This window comes from Enhydra lutris, unplaced genomic scaffold, assembly GCF_002288905.1.
Source record: "Enhydra lutris kenyoni isolate GAN:26980312 unplaced genomic scaffold, ASM228890v2 scaffoldscaffold93, whole genome shotgun sequence".
In the NCBI taxonomy this organism is placed as follows: Eukaryota; Metazoa; Chordata; class Mammalia; order Carnivora; family Mustelidae; genus Enhydra; species Enhydra lutris.
This window is the reverse complement of record NW_019154177.1, coordinates 7,947,894-7,967,839: the sequence shown is the minus strand read 5'-3', so window position 1 is coordinate 7,967,839 and position 19,946 is coordinate 7,947,894. Positions and strand designations below refer to the sequence as shown.

Sequence of the window (19,946 nt, the reverse complement as noted above, 5' to 3'; positions counted from 1 at the left end):
CAGGGCGGGGGGAGGGGGGTTTCTGTTGCCTGATGTTATGGGAAGAGAAATATTTATCTTAGGAAACAACCATTCATTCATTAAAATTACCTGACGAGGAGCCTGAGGATTCAGGATGAACCAAAAGTCCTTCACATCTTTACTGGAAGTGACTTAGATGCACGCAAAGATTTTCAAAAATCCAACCTTAAAGCAAAAAGTAACTCTAAAGCACGAACACATCCCAGTGTAACAGCATGTTTTCCTTCCATGTTTCTGACTAAGAAATTCTCTAAAAGCCATACTGGTCCCAACTTCCGTTTCTGACAATACGGGGAGTTCCATGTTTATAGTTACGGGAGAGCTGATAATTCTAGCTTAAGTACAAAAAGCATCAGGGTGGGGGATGGGTGAAACAGGTGAGGGGGGGAATAAGAGGGCCCTTGTGATGAGTACATGGTGATAGAATTACTGAATCCCTATATTATACACCCGAAACTAAGGTAACACTGTAGGTTAACTACACTGGAATTAAAAATAAGTAAGTAAATAAAAATAAAAAGCATCAGTTTTTAAATAAACATTATTTTCTAGAAAAGTTTTAGGTTTACAAAAAAAATTGTGAAGACAGTCCAGACTCCATATACCTACAGTTTCCCGTGTCACTGGCACCTTACATCTTATGGCACATTTGTCACAGTTAAGGAACCAACGGTAATACACTAGTAAACTAAAGTACACACTTTATTCAGATTTCTTTAATTTTTATGTAATGCTCTTTCTCTGTCCCAGAATCCCATGCAGGAAACCACACTGCATCTATCTCCTTAGGCTTATTGTCCTATCTCCTTAGGCTCCACTTGGTTATGACAGTTTCTCAGACTTTCCTTGTTTGATGACCTTGATGGTTTGAGGAGTACTCCTCGGGTCATTAGACATAATTAGACAAGGGTTATGGGTTTTGGAAAGCAAGATGATGGAAGTGTCACTTTCCCCATACCATGTTAAGGGGGTAACACGCTACAGATATAATTACCACTGTTGATGCTGACCTTTGTCACTTGGCTGAGGTCAGGCTTATTAACTTCCTGCATGTCCAACTACTCTCTCCCGCCTTTCCTTTCCATACCATCCTCTTCGGAAGGAAGTCACGATGCATGCCCCACACCCAGGGAGTGGGAAGTTATACTATCCCCTCCTTGAGGGAAGAAGATTATTTGGAATTCTTCTGCAAGATTTGTCTATTTTCCCCCATTTATTTACTTATTCAATTATTTATATCAGCATGAACTCACTGATGTTTGCTTTATACTTGGGCTTATAATCTATAGATTATAGATCAATAACTTATACTTCCATAATCTAAGGCTTCTTTACTTTGTCGTTCAAAGCTCTTTCAGTGGGCTCCTATGTCCATTTTTTTAAATTATTTATTTATTTATTTGACAGAGAGAGATAGTGAGAGCAGGAACACAAGCAGGAGGACTGGGAGAGGGAGAAGCAGGCTTCCCGCCAAGCAGGAAGCCCAATCCGGGGCTCAAACCAAGGACCCTGGCATCATGACCTGAGCCTGATGCTTAACCTGCTTTGTCTCTGGAGCCTAAACTCTGGCATCATGACCTGAAGACAGATGCTTAACGACTGAGCCACCCAGGGACCCCTCTTATGTCAATCTGAAATATTCTCATCACTAGGAGCTTTTTGGTTTTGTTTTGTTTTGTTCTGTTCTGGAAAAAGGTATTAGAGACCAAGCTCAGCATACAAGTGTACTCACTGCTAATGGATTGTCACTCCCTGGAGACCTTTTCAGCCAACAGTGAAAGGAAAAAGTGTATACACTAACTCTTGAATACACACACACCTGAAAATATTCCTACATGCAAACCAACTGTATTTATTAAGCTAAATGTGAGCTCATGCTGACGTACTTGATCATTTTCACACTCAGATGAACTGGTGGAAAAGTCAGAAAATTCCTCAGAAGCCAGAAATGCAAGAAAGCAGAAATGCAAAAAAGCAGAAATCAGACGTTTCGCTGGCATGTGCTCCCAAGAGTCTAGAATTTAGGCACCAGAGACAAGGCAGGCTGAGAAAGGAGAGGTGGGAGGAAGAAATGGAGACTGTATAATGCAAAGACATGTCTCGAAGCCAGGACTGCTCTTAAACTCCTGAAAGGCAACCCCTCACTAGGGAAAAGCGCTCTTCCCACAGCCAAGACAGTGGGATGTGTTTATATGGGCTGCAACTCTCGGTGGAGAGACAGAATGTACAAAGACTCCCCTGAGAAAGAGTTTGGAGGCCTAAATTTACATGCCCTGTATGGCCAGGAAAAAAAAAAAAAATCCAAAGCAGGAAAGCAATTTAAGTAAGCCTGGATTGGGAGTGCTCCCAGGTGCCCTGGCAGAAGGAAACCCAGATTTGCTTAAAAGGATTGTACTTTAAATCCGGGTCTCAAAATAGCCCCACAGTTAAAATACAACAAAGCCTGCACCCAATCCAAACTCACCAAAGACCCTTGAAAATTACACAAACCAGTCACAAAAAAGCACATATTGTATGACTCCATTTATAGAAAACAGCCAGGATAGGTAAATTTACAGAGAAAGAATACATTCTTGTGGTTGCCAAGGACTGTGCAGAGAGACAAGGAGAGGTAGGATTTGGGAAGAAGTGGGAACTGCTAATGATATGGGGATTTCTTTGAGGCAGGAGGAACAAAAGTATTCCAAAATTAGGCCATGACAATGGGTACACAAGTCTGTGGCTGTATAAAAAATTTTTTTTGAACTGTACACTTCAACAGGGTGAACTGCAAGTTACCAACCGGTTCCTGGAATAAAAAAGAGCACATTAGTGGAAAAATTGGTGAAATTCGAAAATTTAATAAATTCCATGTATTGAATAGTTACATACCCATGTTTTTTTAGTTTTGACAGATGTACTAGGGTAATGTAAGATGCTGACCCCGGGGAAAACTGGCTGAGGCATAAATAAAAACTCCCTGGGGTATCATTACAATTTTTCTGTAAATCAAAAATTACTCCAAAACAAAAAGTTAAAAACCGTGCTCCATCTACAACAAAGCAAAGGGCAGTCTTTAAAAGATGTGCAAGTCATTTCCTAAAATACTGCTGACACCCTTGTTATTTCCACTAGAGCTTATGAGGGCTAATTACAAAATAACACAACAAAGGAGCTCTCCGAGGCAACCACATTCAAGGCCTTCTTGGGGGAAATGAGTTGCGTTAGGGTGTACCCCACCTCCGGTCACCTAACCAGCATTTTAAGGTTTTTACTGAGGGCCCCTCCACACTCTGTGGGGTTTTTTCCCTTTTGTTCAGCAGTGTCCACATAATTGTGAAGTGAAGTTGTTCTTATGACCATTTTCATCACTCTTCTCTAACATTCCAATTCTTCTGGAAGCTTTGCAACAGAGGACCACAGCTAGACACACATTACTCCAATAAATGTTTGAAGTTTGCCAAGTACACAAGATAGGGTTTTCCAGCTCTCATAAAAACTCATAAGTCAGGGTGCATCTGGGTGGCTCAGTTGGTTGGGTGTCTGCCTTTGTTCAGCTCAGGTCGTGATCTCAGGGTCCTGGGATCGAGCCCCACATCGGGTTCCCTGCTCAGTGCAGAGCCTGCTTCTGCCTCTCCCTGTCTCCAACTCATGCTCGCTCTTTCTCTCCCACAAACAAATAAATAAAATCTTAAAAAAAAAAAAAAATACAAAAAAAACTTGTAAGTGTTCAATTTCTAAATTGTTTTATAGCTCATTACCTGTCTTCAAATTCTCCCTACAATTCCACCCAGCTAAGATGCAAACTCAAAATTCATTATTCATTGGTATGAAGAAATTGAGCTCTACCCTAAATCTTGATGAAATGATTCTTTTTCGTTTACAACCACATTTTGCCCTTCTTTCAAATTAAGATAACCGAACTGGCAATCAGATAAAGGCAGGTCTAAAGACACTCAACTACTTCAATAGAAAGATAAAAACCACATTAGTCAACTTAAGTCTTGCAACTTAGTAAAGCTAACGATAAAACTGAGGTAAGTGTTAACTCAGTGAGGCAGAGATTATGAAAATAAATGTAGGATGGTCTACTACCATATCCTTTTGTAAACTCCACCTCCGGGTGATATGTCCAGAGCAAGTGGTCAAGAAAGAACTCTTGACACATCTTTAGGTGGCTTCATTAAAGCACGAGGACAGGACCTGTGGGCAGAATGAGCTGCACTGGGGTTGTGACAAGTGACTCATTATAACTTTCAAGTTGGGAGGGAGTTAGGGACAGCACAAACCTTTAAGGTATTTTGGAAATACGGTTCCCAGGACCTTGAGGGGGCTAGCTATTGTTAGGAAAAGGTCATTTATTTTCATCTAGTAAACCTTGGTCATGAGACCCTTCGGATGTATACCAGTGGGCCATATGCTTGCAGGATGATTGCTAACAGATATCTTGGGGTGCGAAGAGGGAGTGGAGAGGGATAAAGGAAGTTTCCAAAGGAATTTTTACATGTTAAAGTAGACTTACAGGATCCTGGGGGGGTGGGCTAAGATTGCCTTTTGCCCTTAGCAAAGTGTCAACATCAGGCAGCTGAGCTCCCAAAGGAAGGTCACTCTGTTTCAAGGACTTGTCAATGGGTTGTATGCAGTAAGGAAATTTAATTTTTTTTTTTTTTTTGGCCTTTGTTTCCCACATCACAGGCACTTTACATTTAAAAAAATTTAAAAATCATTTTGTCCTTTCCTCCACATTTGCATAAGATGACTCTCTGAATATAATTTCATATAAATGTTTGTTTGCTTCCCTTTTGTTAAAGCGTCTACAGACAAGAGAACATGTATTGTTCGGAGAAGAACAGAGAAGGGAAGACATACAGCTCAACAGCTCCAGTGGACAAGAAATAGCAGCTCTCCTTTACACGATCACTTTTCTAGAATAAAGCACACACATTCCTAAATTCTGATCTTGTTCTAACAAGGGGTGTGGTGGCCAAGAGCAGCCAGCCCCAAGATGTGCACTTTGGCATGAAAATTATTACGAGTTAAAAGCAATCAAAACCCAGCAGGTGTAGGGAAAGCTCTTACCTCCGCTTCTATTGCCTAAATTTACATTGGAAAAGACAGCTGGTACCAGGAAAAGAGCTATTAACAGAGATTCCTCTTTACCTAAGAAATTCATTTGCATTCCAGGGCAAATTCTGTTTCCCACCATCTCCTCACCTTCCTGCTAATGGTCTTCTTCCCCTTTTACTCTCCAGACCCTACCCCTCTCCTTAGCTCAGCAAGTCATATAGGTTTCATGTGGCCTGTCTTTGGAATTTCCATATTTGTGTGGATTCCTTGTACTTACGCTATTAAATTTGATTGTCTCCTATTAATCTGTCTCATGTCAATTTGATTCTTAGTCCAGCTAGAAGGTCTGTGAAGGGCAGAGAAAATTTCTTCCACCCCAACAGAGGTGAGAGAAGAGAGATGATTCCAGAACCCCAAAGGTTAACTCACTTCAGCCAACATGCACCAAAATGCACACAATTCATTTGCAGAAATAAAGTAAAATATGTATGTATAATCCTTTAAGATTCATCCACTAAAAAGCGGTAAGTAAAGAGCCTCTGTTTGCCGGGTTTACACTCAAAAAGCATTTCTTTGTGATGTAAATCCAAGCCTTCCTTGCTACTATTGAAGATTCTGCAATCACAGACCTTTGGAGCTAAATAGGTTTCCAGCAGCTGGGCATACCAAAAGGTCTGGGGAAGTGCAGCCGATGCCTGGCTGGTTAGAGGCAGAGCCATTTCCATCCCTGGGACTCAAGGACCGCAGGAATCTTTCACAGTCTCATGCCTCAGTCCAGAGCGTTCTTCTCTCCATCTGAGGGGAAACTGGAAACAAACCCCAATCTCTCTCCCCACCACATGTAGTCACTGGAAGGGGCCCTAGGTGCTCTCCATTGTTATAAAGAAGAGAACAGGCCCAAATTGGAGTCACCTGTGCTAAGCCCCAATCAGCAAAGATTTAACATCTAACCTAAGCGCAGTTTCAACTCCCTAGGAAAGCAAACCTAAATGCAAACCTAAACCAATCAACTTGGCATTACCTGGTCAGCACTAGAGACCCTTCTGATCCTCTTAGGAAGAAGACTTTACCTGAAACATCACATTCTTTGCTAATAATTTCCTTTTTCTGCCCCCCTCCCTTTCTGCATTTAAAAATCTTTCCTTCCGGGGCGCCTGGGTGGCTCAGTGGGTTAAGCCGCTGCCTTCGGCTCGGGTCATGATCTCAGAGTCCTGGGATCGAGCCCCGCATCGGGCTCTCTGCTCGGCAGGGAGCCTGCTTCCTCCTCTCTCTCTGCCTGCCTCTCTCCCTACTTGTGATCTCTCTGTCAAATAAATAAATAAAATCTTTAAAAAAAAAAAAAAAAAGAGAGAAATCTTTCCTTCCCCATAGGTCGGCACAGGTTGGGTCCTTTCTGTTGCAGATGAGATACTGCCCAATTCATGAAAGGCTGAATACCGCCAATTCGATCTTTAAATTCACTCAGTGGAATTTTTCTATTTAATACCACAGTCCTTGGGAATGAAAACAGAGGAGGCAGTGCCAGCAGAGGAAAGACCCCTCTCCAACCTCCTCACCCACCACCACCAATACTGTCAGCCTTGGCTAAGGGATAAGGCTGTTCCTGGAAACACAGAAACAGAACTCTCAGTAAAAGGCAGAAAGGAAGTCAAATGTCACAAAAGCTCTGTATATACAGATACGAATCGCTCCCTAAGAGACCACTGTTAAGTTTTAAAAAAAAAAAAAAAAAAAAAGCAAGGAGCTGTACACTATCAGAAAAACAGAGAAAAAAAATCCTGTACACATGGACTCAGAGCCTGCCTTGAAAGGATGCCACTGGTGGTCAGCAGGGAGGGGATCCAGGCAGCTGCAAAGGAGAGGGGGGCACCCTTCACTATATCCTCTTTTGTGTGATTTTGATGCTAAGTATATAAGCTATCTCCTCAGAAAACTAATTTTTTAACCGTACTCACATAAAAGAAAAAACACAATATGAATGAGTTCAAAATGATTTTTAAGATTTAAATAAATAAATAAAATTAAATAAAAACAAAGAGTAAAATATAATGCCAAGGGGAAAAAAAATAAAGTGGCATTCACAGTTAAACCACTTCATGGAATGTCGCAAAATGTCTTTTGAATTTAGCGACTTCCTCTAGGCCTTACCAACCTTCTGCTGAATCCCCCTGCTGACTGGTTCACATGATGAATGAGGCACCGGGGGCCTCTGGGGGGAGACAAGCCCCAGTCTTTCTCACTTTCCTTCCTTGTTTGAAGTAAGAAGTCAGAACCGCCTGAGCAAAAACTGTTCAAATGTACCCCCAAACCACCCCCACCTGCTCTTTTGCAAATGGCACTAGAACCCCAGCTCAGAGCTGTCGTTTGGTTAATACACCTGAGAATGGAATATTTGTAATAAGAAGACTGGGAAATCCCCACCATTATCAGCACAGAAATCTGAATTCAACCCTTAAAATTGCTTTAATGCTGACGTGGGCTTTCCAAACCCTCCTTTGAATCAGATCGATATTACTAACGCATAAAAGATTAACCACTCACAACTGTAGAAAGTTTAGGAGAGGGGCGCCTGGGTGGCTCAGTGGGTTAAAGCCTCTGCCTTCGGCTCAGGTCATGGTCACGGGGTCCTGGGATCAAACCCCGCATTGGGCTTTCTGCTCAGTGGGGAGCCTGCTTCCTCCTCTCTCTCTCTCTGCCTGCCTCTCTGCCTACTTGTGATCTGTCAAATAAATAAATAAAATCTTTGAGAAAAAAAAAATTTTTTAAAAAAGTTTGGGCAGAACCCCACTGTCATAAGGGGATTGGTACCTGATTCACCAAGGGCACATCTTCTGAATAACTAAAAGACACCCTCCAAACGGCTTAATGGGTTCATCGTGTTGGTAAGTAGTCAAGTTTCATAAGCTCAAAGGGATGGTGGTCTTTCAGCAAAACACATTTTTAACCAGTATAAACTACATGAAGTTACTATTCCCACGGATGACACCGATCCTTGGAGAAACTGCTAGAAATCGCCATTTATAAGACTGCAGCAAGTTTCGCCTTTATCTTGTTTACTGAAAGGGTGGACTTACTTAAAATAGAAAGCTTCTGGAAAGCACACCACCAAGTACTGTTATTAAATTACACATTGTGAATTCCTTTTACAAGTCGCTGCTACAAAACATGTTTCCAGATTGTATCTCCTGGGACAGAATCTTTTTCAGAAATCTTTCTTGATAAATGGAATTCGGAGGCCGTGCTGCAAAACTCTTCAATGTTCTTGGGTACAGGGCACCTTTCACACATGGGACTTGACCACAGGCTGCTAAAGGAGACGTCCCCGTGTCGTTCACACGATTCTGAGAAAGCCTGCCCCAAACTGACCTTAATATCTGCCTTTATAACTCCAAGGGATGCATACATCAACCCCAGGTGATGAAAATGGGAACAGAGAATTTTATATTTAAACAAGCCAAGCCTGACCCTCAGCTACCAGCAACTGGGCCTTCTGTTAACTTTTGTGTCAGAAATTAGGCTTATTGGGGCGCCCGGGTGGCTCAGTCGGTTAGGCGTCTGCCTTTGGCTCAGGTCGTGATCCCAGGGTCCGGGGATGGGGTCCCACACTGGGGTCCCTGCGCAGCAGGGAGTCTGCCTCTCCCTCTCCCCTTCTCCCCCTTCCACGTGATCTCACTCTCTCTCTCACTCTCTAATAAATAAATAAAATCTTTAAAAAAGAAAAAGAAAAAAGAAATCAGGCCTATCAACTGAAATGCACGTGCCAAATAACGAGATACCAGACCTAACCGGTTGGTAAGGTGAATTAGCTCCCAAGTCTAACTTAATTTACTCCTTCATTCCTATGCAAGAATGTAAATAAAATTCCACTTCAACAAACATTTATTAAATTCCTGCACTGTACGAAGCACACCAAGACGACGACGAAGGTTCATCCTCAGTCGCTGTCCACAAAGAACGTGCATCTTTTCTCCAGCCGAATCTCACTCAGTACCTTTGCTGAAACGGCTTCCTCTTCCTGGAATATTCTGCCCGTCCCACGCAGCCCCAGCCCAGCACCTTCCCCTTGTCCTCCTATAGCGGCAGCTCCCAGGAACCCCCACTACCCCGTGCCTGGCTGGGCCGGGGACACAGACCTCACTAATCTCAGCATCCCCATTCTAACCCAGCACTGGCACACGGTGTTTAATGAGCAGCTACTGAAGGAAGCCTCCCAGAGTCAGGCAGGCAGAAAGACCGATACACATCGAAGTAAGTAAGACCCACTGTGTGGTATGCAGAGTGCTGTGGAGAGACAGAAAAAAAGAATTTTCCACATCGGCCCTGAAGCAGAGGCAGAGACAAGGCAGCAGCAGGAGGTGAGCTAGGACATGAGAAGAGGGAAGGACTAGGCGCACAGAGAAGGGAGGGTGTGGGCAGGAAGCCGGCAGGTGCACAAAATCAACAGTCCGCTGGGGTGACGGCACCGAGCACAGGGAAGTAAGCGGTGGGTGGCCTGCAGCGCAGTGCCTCGGAGCACAGCCATCGGACGGTCCTGGGTTCAAGTCCCACCTTGGTCCCTTTCCAGCCTCAGGACTGCGGGCCAGTGACTCACGCGCCATAGGCCCACTGCTTAAATGGAAACATCTGGCCTAGCTTTCAGGGCGGTCGTACCAGTTAAATGAGATAATGGACCCAGAGCAGCCGACTGGATGTCTGACAGCACAAGCATTCCAGTTATAGGCTGTTGGTGTCATTAAGCCAGAAAGGTAAACTGAGGCCAGGCTGTGCCAAGCCACCTCTTGTTCCACAGCGGAAAGGCTAAAGCTCCAGGACCCATCAGGCCTCTGCTTAAAATGCCAGGAAGTAATGGTCACGTCTGCACTCTCTCTGTCCTCCCTTTAATTATTGTCAAATTGAGTCACCAGACTGTGACACTGGTCAGCACTTTCCAGTGGGGCCACCCAACTCCCGGACTCCCCCTGAGTCCCCTAGAATGGACAGCTCGCTCTCCTTCAGGGCTGGACTGAGGACAGCCCCCAACTCCACCGGCCATGTCCTCTCAATTCTGTGGAAGTCGGAGTTTGCTCAAGAGCCCGGCCCTCCACGCACTGACCGCTTGACCTTCTCGGACCAGCTCAGGCTCAGCAGGCTCCCCTCCCCCTCCAAGATCAGCCTCCACCTGAACCACCCAGGAACTTTCCACCACGTTAGTGTGCAGCCCCAGGAAAGACCGCAGTGTTCAGGGTCGGTCACTGGCTTCTGAGGACTCCGGCATCCCGGGGGGGCGGGGGGGCACCCCTACCTGCCCAGAAGCCTGTCAGTCATCCCCACCCTCGTGCCCAGCCCCGGCTCCCCTTGTCAACTCGCACCCACTTGCCGCTCCGACTTCCTCCTCCTCCATGACTCATCATCCCACTGCCGACCTCGCTCCCTCCCTTGCTCTGACCTCCTCTGCTCTACCCCAAAACCCTCCGTGCCCTCCCACCTCTCTTCCTTCCCTCCTAGCCTCTAGGCACGTGTCTGCCCGTTTCGACCCCTACCCCAGAGGAGCACAGAGAAGAAAGTCACCGCTTTTCCAAATTCTGCTTTGCTGCCTTGGACTTTTCTCCTTCCACCTCCCTTAAATAAAACCTGTGATCCCCCAGACTCACGCAGACGGAGAGAAGGTGTGGGACCAGCAGGTGCTTGCTGTCCCGGGAACAGGCACCGCCCTCTCCAGCCTGGCTTCATGCTCTCAGGGTCTATTAAACTACAGAGCTTTGCTACCACACAGCCTTTTCCTCCAGCTCCCATCCCCAGGTTCACCTGCTCTGGGAGGAAGTCTGCCAAACCCCCCCAGTCCCCACTGTCACCCCTCCTCCCACGTCCACACCCAGACTTTCGTCATTGCCCGGAAAAGCTTCCCTTGGCATCTTGCACTCCACCAGCCCCCGCTGCCTCCCTTCCTCTACACCTGCTCCCAGCGTCCCTGCAAGCTCAGGCTGTTTCCCTTCCCATTTCCGCCCCTTCCAAGTGCTTGTCAGCATCTTTCAACACCTTTCCTTCTTAACTTTCCAGCAACCTTCTCTCAAACGTCCAACCGTTTTACTTTTGCTCCTAGAAGGAGCTGCTGAAAGAGAAAAATCACACACTGGCACAGACTCGTGCCCCTAAACATGTGTGATTTTCAGGGGGTTGGTTACACTCAGCAATGCGTGAAACTGACCTGGGGCGGCTCTTTCTCCACTCCCTGCGCCCTCACTCAGCCTCAGACCCCCGCCGCTCCTCCGTCCCTGTAGGCTTCAGCCACGAGTCCCACACCACTGCACAAAACGTCACAAGATGAAAATCCTTTCACGACTTAAGTCCTTCAGTGCCTTCTCTTTGATGATAGCAGTGGCCCTAAATTTCCGTTGGCCTGAGGATCATGGGGATGGGGACGGGGCGGGGGACCCCTCTATCCTGACATTTGCATTCCCCAGCTTGGGCCAGACCATAGACTCTCATGATAGTCCTTGCACCAAACTCTAAGGGCAACGAGTCTCTAACAAGGTTCTACAAAATCCAGTCCTCGGGCCAGACCCAGGCCACTGCCTGTTTTTATGTGGCCTGCCTGCTCAAAAAAAAAAAAAAAAAAAAAAAAAAAAATTTATTTTTTAAGGGTTGAAAACAATCAAAAGAAGAAAATTTTCAGACACATTAGAGAGTATATGAAACTCCGATGTGATGAGCACGTAGTATTATATGCAATTGACTTACCACTAAATTCTACTCCTGAAACTAATAATATGTACGTCAGCTCATTTGAATTTAAATACAAATTTTTTTAAAAGACATAAATGGGTGCCTGGGTGGCTCAGTCAGTTAAGCGTCTGCCTTCAGCTCAGGTCATGATCCCAGGGTCCTGGGATCAAGCCCCACGTCAGGCTCCCTGCTCAGTGGGGAGTCTGCCTCTCTCTCTACCTGCCGCTCCCCCTGCTTGTGCTCGGATCTCTCCTGCTCTCTCACTGTCAAATGGATGGGTAAAATCTTTAAAGAAAAAAAAAATGAGGACATTAATTTTCTAGAGCCATAAAAAAAGAAATTATAGGAAACTCAAATTTCAGAAGAGTCCATTAATGAAGTTTCACGAGACTACAGGTGCAGCCAATACTCACTTATTACCTATGGCTGCTTTCGTGCAACAGCAGAGTTGAGAGGTCGAGAAAGGCTGTAGGGCCTGTGAAGCCAAAAATATTAACCCTCTGGCCCTTTACAGAAGACCTGGTCGGCAGGATAAAGGCAAACACCACACAGAGCCCTTCAGCTTCCTCATGACGTGACTCCTGCTCGCTTCCCCAGCCCAGATCCCGCTGTCCGCACCCAGCAGCCCACCACCTGCTTCAGTGGGCGGTTTCTAGAACAAAGCACAGTTTCACTCGTCCACACCTCTGTATGGGCCATTCTTCCTGGCCACTGTGCCTGACGAATTCTCCATCCTGCAAGACCCACGTGTGCCCTTCCTCACCCTCGAGAGGCTGAACACCACACCTCACCCCGCCCCCCACAACAAACCAGAATAGATCTTTCCCTCCGTTCTGCCTCCACTGTACTCCAATAATTTGTATCCCAGTTAACTGTGTGCAGCCATGGTTCTCAGACGTGGGGGGTATTAAACCACCCAGGGCTGTGCCTGCCCTCAGAGCCACAGGTGGGAGGCACTAGGCAGAGAATGTTCTCTTCTACCTAGTGTCCAGGCTGATGCTGGTCTGGGGACCGCACGCGAGTAACCTATCTGTCCCTGCCTCGCCCGACAAGATTCTTGAGGATGGGCCCCATTTTATTCATGTTTGAATCATCACAACCCAACACACCCCAAGTGATCCTTGGGGAACACAGCAGAAACTCTGCAGGTGTTCGCAGTCTCACCAAATTATTTTTCTCCTGCTAGCCAATCCTTTTCAGTATCAGACAATGACAGGGAGATTAAGAGGAGAGTGAACCTGACTTTGCAGGAACTACTGAGGCCCAAAGAAAACTGAAGTAGCTTTCTGCAGGGCTGATGGTCTATGGCCTGCCATATGTCCACACCCATCCTGAGCTGGGATGGACTGGAAAGCCCCAAGGTGAGGAGAAGATTGCTCAAGTCAGAAACCCAAGGGTACAACCTGGAGGCAGCGTCCACGGAGGAGTGGGGTAGGCAAAGGACTCTTCCCCCTACAAAGGCCAATCTGCTGTCTGCTTTAAAAACAAGCTTCCAGGGGCACCTGGGTGGCTCAGTGGGTTAAAGCCTCTGCCTTCGGCTCAAGTCATGATCCCAGGGTCCTGGGATCGAGCCCCACACATCGGGCTCTCTGCTTAGCGGGGAGCCTGCTTCCTCCCCTCTCTCTCTCTGCCTGCCTCTCTGCCTACTTGTGATCTCTGTCTGTCAAATAAATAAATAAAATCTTTTAAAAAAAAATAAAATAAAACTATTAAAAAAAAAAGCTTCCACGTGCTGAAGTTTGATAAGGCAAATCATTATCACCGGCACATCTGTTACCAATGGCACATATTCACTGAGTACCTACTACTTCCTTGGAACACAAGAAGGGATAAAATCTCTATCTCCAGGAGTCTTTAAATGAGTTGGAAATTCAGCATATACACACAGCACGCTGGGTCACAATAGAAGGTAATGCTTACTGAGGGTCAAATGTGGAGTGTGTCAGAGGTAAAGAGTAAATTTGACAGGAATCCGGCATGTCCTGCAGCTGGCTTTCCCTTCTGGGTTCCACCAGGCACCATCTACCAACCTCTGTCACCTCCGGCAGGAGCTCCTGAGTACGAAGCCCTTGTGACTTACACAGGTCCTTTGTCTCCTCTATTGGTAGAGAAGCTTTTCCGGCACGGGGACCTGGATTTTTTCATCCTCATATTTCTACCACCTGGCCAGGGACCTGGCACTAAGAGTATTTGATAAATATTTAATTGACTGAATAATGAGTGTGGAATGTGAGCTGAACTTTGAACCTAGGGCAAGATTTAGGTGAGAAGAGACATGATGTTTGGGCTTTCCAAGAATGGACAAGGAACCAACCGGTGACTAAAAGCTCCAGGCCAGGCAAGAAACCTTGTGGTCAAAGGCCCCAGTGGAATCATCAAAACTCACTACTGGTCTCACCATTAGTAAAGAAATGCCAGGTCTTTAGAGCAGGTCATCGTTCATTGAGCCTTTTAAAGTGTAACACAAGTTACATTAATTGTCCTAAAACTTTGCTGGGTTTTTTTTGTTTGTTGGTTGGTTGGTAAAGATTTTATGTATTTATTTGGGAGAGAAGGAGAGAGAGCACGAGCAGGGGGAGCAGCAGAGGGAGAGGGAGAAGCAGGCTCCCGTTGAGCAAGGAGCCTGAAGCAGGACTCGATCCCAGGATCCCTGGGATCACGACCAGAGCTGAAGGCAGACGCTTAACCAACTGAGCCACCCAGGTGTCCCTAAACTTTTGCTCCTTTAATCTCAGAATCATCTCCTGAGTTCTTATGTCCTGGCTATTTTTTCCTAAGGAATCCTAATTCAACAATGAATTGAATTTGACACTTCATGCAAGAACACAAAAGTCTGGGGTACCTGTGCGTCCAAATAGCCTTGACATCCAGAGCTCCCCGCCCCCCTCCCATTTTAACTGGAAAATCCTTAAGCCAGCAAACGGTTTCTTCCTCGGCTTTCACAACTCCTAGGATATGACCACACACCTCACAAATTAACAAGGTCAACAACATCCATCCATCACTGTGGCTAAATCAGTCTTGCAAATTTTGAAAGCTATGGTTAGTTAAAGGCACATCATGACACGCTCCTCAAGCAAGTCGAGAGGGCACAAGCAGATGACTTGAAAAATAAGGCAAAACACTTATCCTTTACTCCCCAAGTCATTCTAAAAGGGAAAGAAAAAGTTCTTATCTAATTTATCCTGGTAAGTGAAGCTTTCTCTCTGAATACTCCTACCAGTTACCAGAGTGCCACACTTGCTAGAGAGACAGAGACCGGTGGTTTTGGAAATGCAACTTCCAACACACTCATCTGTGCAGTACCAGCGGGGGCTTCTATGCCATCATTCATTTCCTACCCTCTGCATCTGGATTCTGTGTTCTACTCGTTTCTAATTAAAGAGGAGACTTTACATGTAACATCTTCAGGAGGATGTCAGACCAGTGAAGTCCGTGGAAACTAAAACTATAGACTCTTCCTCACAATCCCACACAAGCTTTCCCCAGGAGCTCACAGAACAGACAAACGGAGGGAGCAAATGAAAAATAAGAAAAGAGTTCTTCAGTCATGTGGAAGGCTCAGCAGACATTTAAAATAATGAGCTACCCCACTTGGAGACACCCAGAAGCCAAAGACATTCTCGATAGCGCCTTCAATTCAGAAATTACGAGTATGAGCATGAAATGTTAAGATGGGGGGACAAGATTCAGTGTCTTCCAGTGACATATGAAGAGCTACTAAGTACCCAGAAGTACGTGTTTTATCCTTTTTAGCATATTGCTGGCCAATAACAAGTCACTCTTCAATGGGACAGAAGCAAACATTTATTAAGGACTGTGCTATTGTCCTTGGACTGTCCTCCAGATCTGGCTCTACCTTTCTATTCCAAGTTCTGGGCCAGAGGTGGAGCGCCTGTAGACCGCATTACCCAGGCACCCCCGGCCAGCAACCCCTGGGCTGAGTCTGACCACTGTGGGTAACAGGCAAGAAACGTAAGGGCAGTGGGATAAAGAGTAGGGCTGTGGTTTTCGCTCTGCTTCCCACTGGCATCCCAGCAAGGGCTCGACGCGGCTCTCACAGGGCAATGGCCACGGGATACCCTCCCTTTCCCCTTTGTCTCCAGGTTTAGGTACTGGAACCGCCCCTGAATGCTGCCCATGTCCCTCTAAGTAGCTCAGGTAAGTTTCTTCATTGCAAACCGTTGAGTTAAATTCTGCTGCCCGCTGGGACCCTGTCTGAATGAAGGACCTTTCAATGTAGAGTATTTTATATCTACATAAAATTTCCCACCTCCAATATGTAGATCTGATTTTAGCCCTGAGGACAGTGGGGCTCCGAGAGGTCCAACACCAGCAGGCAGTCACAACAGAAGTTTACTGGCAGAGCAGGTCTAAGAAATCGAAGACCTTAAAAAGCCCTTGAAAGCGTGAGGGAGAAAAACACTTCAAGCTTCCAAATTCCCAAGCCACAATTTAGCCTCAAACCACATTATTTATGGTTTGGGATTTTTCCCCAGGCCTTAAATGAGCGATGTGGGGCATTGCCCTATACGTGCTTCTCTCCACCAAGAGTCACTCGGACCGGAGCCTGCTGGAGGCTGCTGGGGCCATGGGAAGATCAAAGAGATCGCCCGGCTCCTTCCTGCGGATCACCCACATTTCTCCTTCAGTTTCTCCCAGAAATTCCTTTCTCCCAGCCTTGAACATCCTTAAGGCTCTTTTATTCTTTTTCTTATAAATTAAAAACAGGGTTCCTTTGACAGAAATCCAGGAACCTGGGAAGGGGGTAGATGCAGTTTAAAAGCACTTAAGGGCACCTCCCAGGCTTGTCGGGGTCCCCCAACTACTCCTTTCCAGACAAAAAGCCTCCCTAGATTCCTCTCTCTAGCAGTGCCAAACAGCTTAAAACAGAAAATGCAATTAAAATAAATTCTGATGGGGGGTGGGGATGGGGCTGGAGGGGTTAAGTACAAAACACACTCCCCTTAAGGGAATTCAGCTGGAAGTTAGGGTAGTTTCAGAGAAAAAGAATTTGCTAGTATCTCTCTGCTTTTCCCCAGGTCCCTGGGTCTCTCCCTTTCTCACTACAAATTGAAGAGTAATTTACAGAAGCACCAGCTAGCATCTGATACCTCTCCCAATTTGTTAGCTTTCTGGATTTTGCAACTGAGGGGCAGGCAAACGGCTGGGGAGAGGTGGAGTTCCCCATGCATCCTTGGAGTGAGCCAGGTAGAAGAGTGGCTCAGTAAACAGCATCTGACTGAGGCAAACAGCCAGCTCTCACTTCCTCCTTGCAGAAGGAATGGTGAGTGGAGAGGGCAGCGGGAGGGTATACTCCCATTTGGAAAAGAAAGAAAAAAAAAAAAGTCACTAGTAAAAAGCAAAGGGAGAAACCCAAAGCAAAACTCAGTATGAAACCGAGTAAGAAGGCAGTGGTCCAGCCCGCCCACCCCATCCCCCATTCCATTTAAATTAACGTGTGTTTACTGACTCATTATGAAATACTTCCAGCACCTAAAGAGACAAGAAAATGAGTAAGACAGCCTCAACCCTCAGGCAGCTTTCTTACCAGGAATTACTGCTGTTTTCTATTCTAATAGTAGCAGACAATTCCTGGACAGTCCAACCAACTTCCACGTGCCTCTCTTCTCCCACTAACCGAACTCACTCAGGAGCCTGGGACCTCAAGGATAAGCCCCATGAGTCGAGGAAAGCCCCTCGGAAAACCACTGTCCTTGCGCAACTCTTCCCTTTCCGATGGACACCGCACATGGTACAACGTAACTGTCACCCCCCAGATCTGAAAAGTTTCACCGCCAAAGTCTAAAATCTCTGTTCCAAAAGGCCAAACAAGAGCTTACAGACTAATCAAGCTTATCTTTTAAGGAGAGATATCTAAATTAAAAATAATAAGGACTTCACGACACTGATGGAAAAAAAAAACACTTGATTCATTTATCACATTTAGAACTTGGTTACAGGAAACGAGCCAACCCAAAACCTCAAAAGGAGAAAAAAAAAAAAAAGTTCATTTGAACCTGTCTTGCGAGGTATACTAATTTTTTTTTCTCGTTTACAAGACAAAAACATCACGTCAGAAAAAAGGCCACCTGTCGAGTGTGTGTAGCTATAAAGTCTGCTTGGGGTGAGGGGCGCGCTGGGGCTAAAATGTCCCCCCAGCCCGCACGCCCGCAGTGGCTCGGGAGGAGGGTCCCTGCGCCCCCGCCCGCGCCCCCGCCGCGGCCAGGCCGCACGCCGTTACCTGGTCCAGCGGGATGCCCAGGAGCTCGCTGAGCGGGTGCAGGCAGGTGGAGCCCGTGGTGCGGTAGGAGAGGCTGGACGGCGGCTCTGCTGCCATCCTGCATCTTCGGGAGGCGGCTGCCCCGGCCCAGGCCCGCGCCACCCCGCTCGCCGTCCTCCAGCCCGAGCGCTCGCGGGCGGCTGCCCCAGGCACGCGCGTCCGCCCCCCTCGCCGGGACCGAGCGACCAGGCCGGCGGCCGCGACACGCGCAAACTCCCGGGGCGCAAACTTGGCGCTGCGCGGCGGCCGCGGGCGCGGTAGGAGGGCCGCGGCCCCGCGCGCTCCGCTTCCCGCTGCCCTCCTCCTCTCGCCGCTCATTGGCTCGGCCGCCAGGACGGCCCCGGGAGGAGGGAGGGAGGGAGGAAAAGTGGGGAAGCGGAGCCCTGCCCCGCGCGCCGCCGGGCCCGCCCAGCCCGGCCCGAACCCCGGCCGACCCGGAGAGCGAAAGCGACGCCAGCGGGCGCAGTGGCCTCGCCCTGCGGCTGCTGGCGGGCAGCCCCGGGGGGCGGGAGGCGCCGGTCCCCTTCTTCCTCCCCAGCTCGCCGGCCTGCCTCCCCGCCCAGCGAGGCCACCTCCACCCGGTCACCCGGGCGGGCGCCTTTCCCCAGGGACCCCCCCCCCGGGGCCCCACCCTGTTTTGGTCTGGCTGCAGTCTCGGAGCCCCCCTTCCCTGTCCCCGCGCCCGCTAGCATTTCCTGCGCTTTCCTTTCGAGGTTTCTCCCCTGCAGTCCTTGCTGCAGAGGGTTAACCCGCCCGCCCCTGGAAGCCCAAGGAGCCCCCCGGGCTGCTAGCCAGCGCCCAGGCACCCAGACTCCCTCGTTTCACGTTCCTCAGCACAAGACAGAGTTGCCTGCACCCTGCTCTGGGTCCCACCAGCAAATGCAGAGGACTGCTCGCGTCTGATCATTCCCTCCCGTCCCTTTGGAATGAGAATTATTTGACCTCTGTAAGAAACGGTGTTTCTATTATGTGCATTCTGATACATTATTTCGTGCACAGGTTCTCAAAAGGGAGACACTTCCTCTCTGTCCCCAGACGGAGACAAATGTATCACTGGCACTTAGGAAAACTGTTTAGGTTGATTAATGGGTTTCGAGAGTCATGAAAGTCTTGAAGATTCTTCCCAGGAATTGCCGTGAGCCAGCTGGTGAAGACAGTTTTCAGGAAGGCAGGGCTCTGAGCTGATGGGTAGAAAACCAGAGGGAAGGGAGCTGATGTGAACCCCCAGGATTTACGGGGAAATGAAGCCCGAAGTTTTTGCATCAACAGTCTATGTGGGAGTTGTTGCTGAGCCAAGGAGAATCCAAACAGTTGGGCCGTGACATTCAGGCAGACCTTCTACTATCCATGTGGCCTCGAGCTTCAGATGCACCTACAGACCTGCCAGACACTGGTGACAGCTTCCCCTCCACAGCTCAACCCCCAGTCTTGCCTTCCTGAGGAGTCCATCACCAACAAGCTTCCCAGGCCTGAGTTTCTCAACCTATGTGCCCCCACCTGGGGGCCAAAAAAATACGTTCCTACCCCCACTCCCTGTCCCCATGGAGATGGGGAGGCCACCAACAGCAGATGACAATCTCTGCTCTACTCTCACCAAACCCACATTCACACTCGCACAGGCATATGACTGCCAATCAACGAGGCTAGACAGGCTCATTAGATGACACACAGTTCTGGAAACCGACCAGAACGGAAGCACCCTTCCTCTTACCCTGAGCAGGATGACAGCTGAAGTGAGGTGTCTGAAGACAGAAGGGGCTTGAAAGCACTGTTTAAAAAAAAAAAAAAAAAATCCTGTCTCCTGGGTGGTGCAGCTGGTTAAGCATGGTACTCTTGGTTTCGGTTCAGGTCTGGATCTCAAGGTCATGACCTCGAGGTGGTGAGATAGAGGCTT

At 47.5% G+C, this 19,946-nt stretch overlaps 1 protein-coding gene across 1 annotated transcript in view; it reads right to left on the bottom strand.

Moving 5' to 3' along the window:
* LOC111138635 (membrane bound O-acyltransferase domain containing 1) overlaps window positions 1-18,290 on the bottom strand; it is a 114,033-nt gene extending 95,743 nt beyond the window's left edge. The window contains exon 1 of the mRNA XM_022490666.1: window positions 18,014-18,290. Within this exon, the coding sequence (XP_022346374.1) occupies window positions 18,014-18,109 (96 nt within the window). The 5' untranslated portion in view covers window positions 18,110-18,290. The remainder of the gene's footprint in view (window positions 1-18,013) is intronic.
* Between the last annotated feature and the right edge of the window lie 1,656 nt (window positions 18,291-19,946).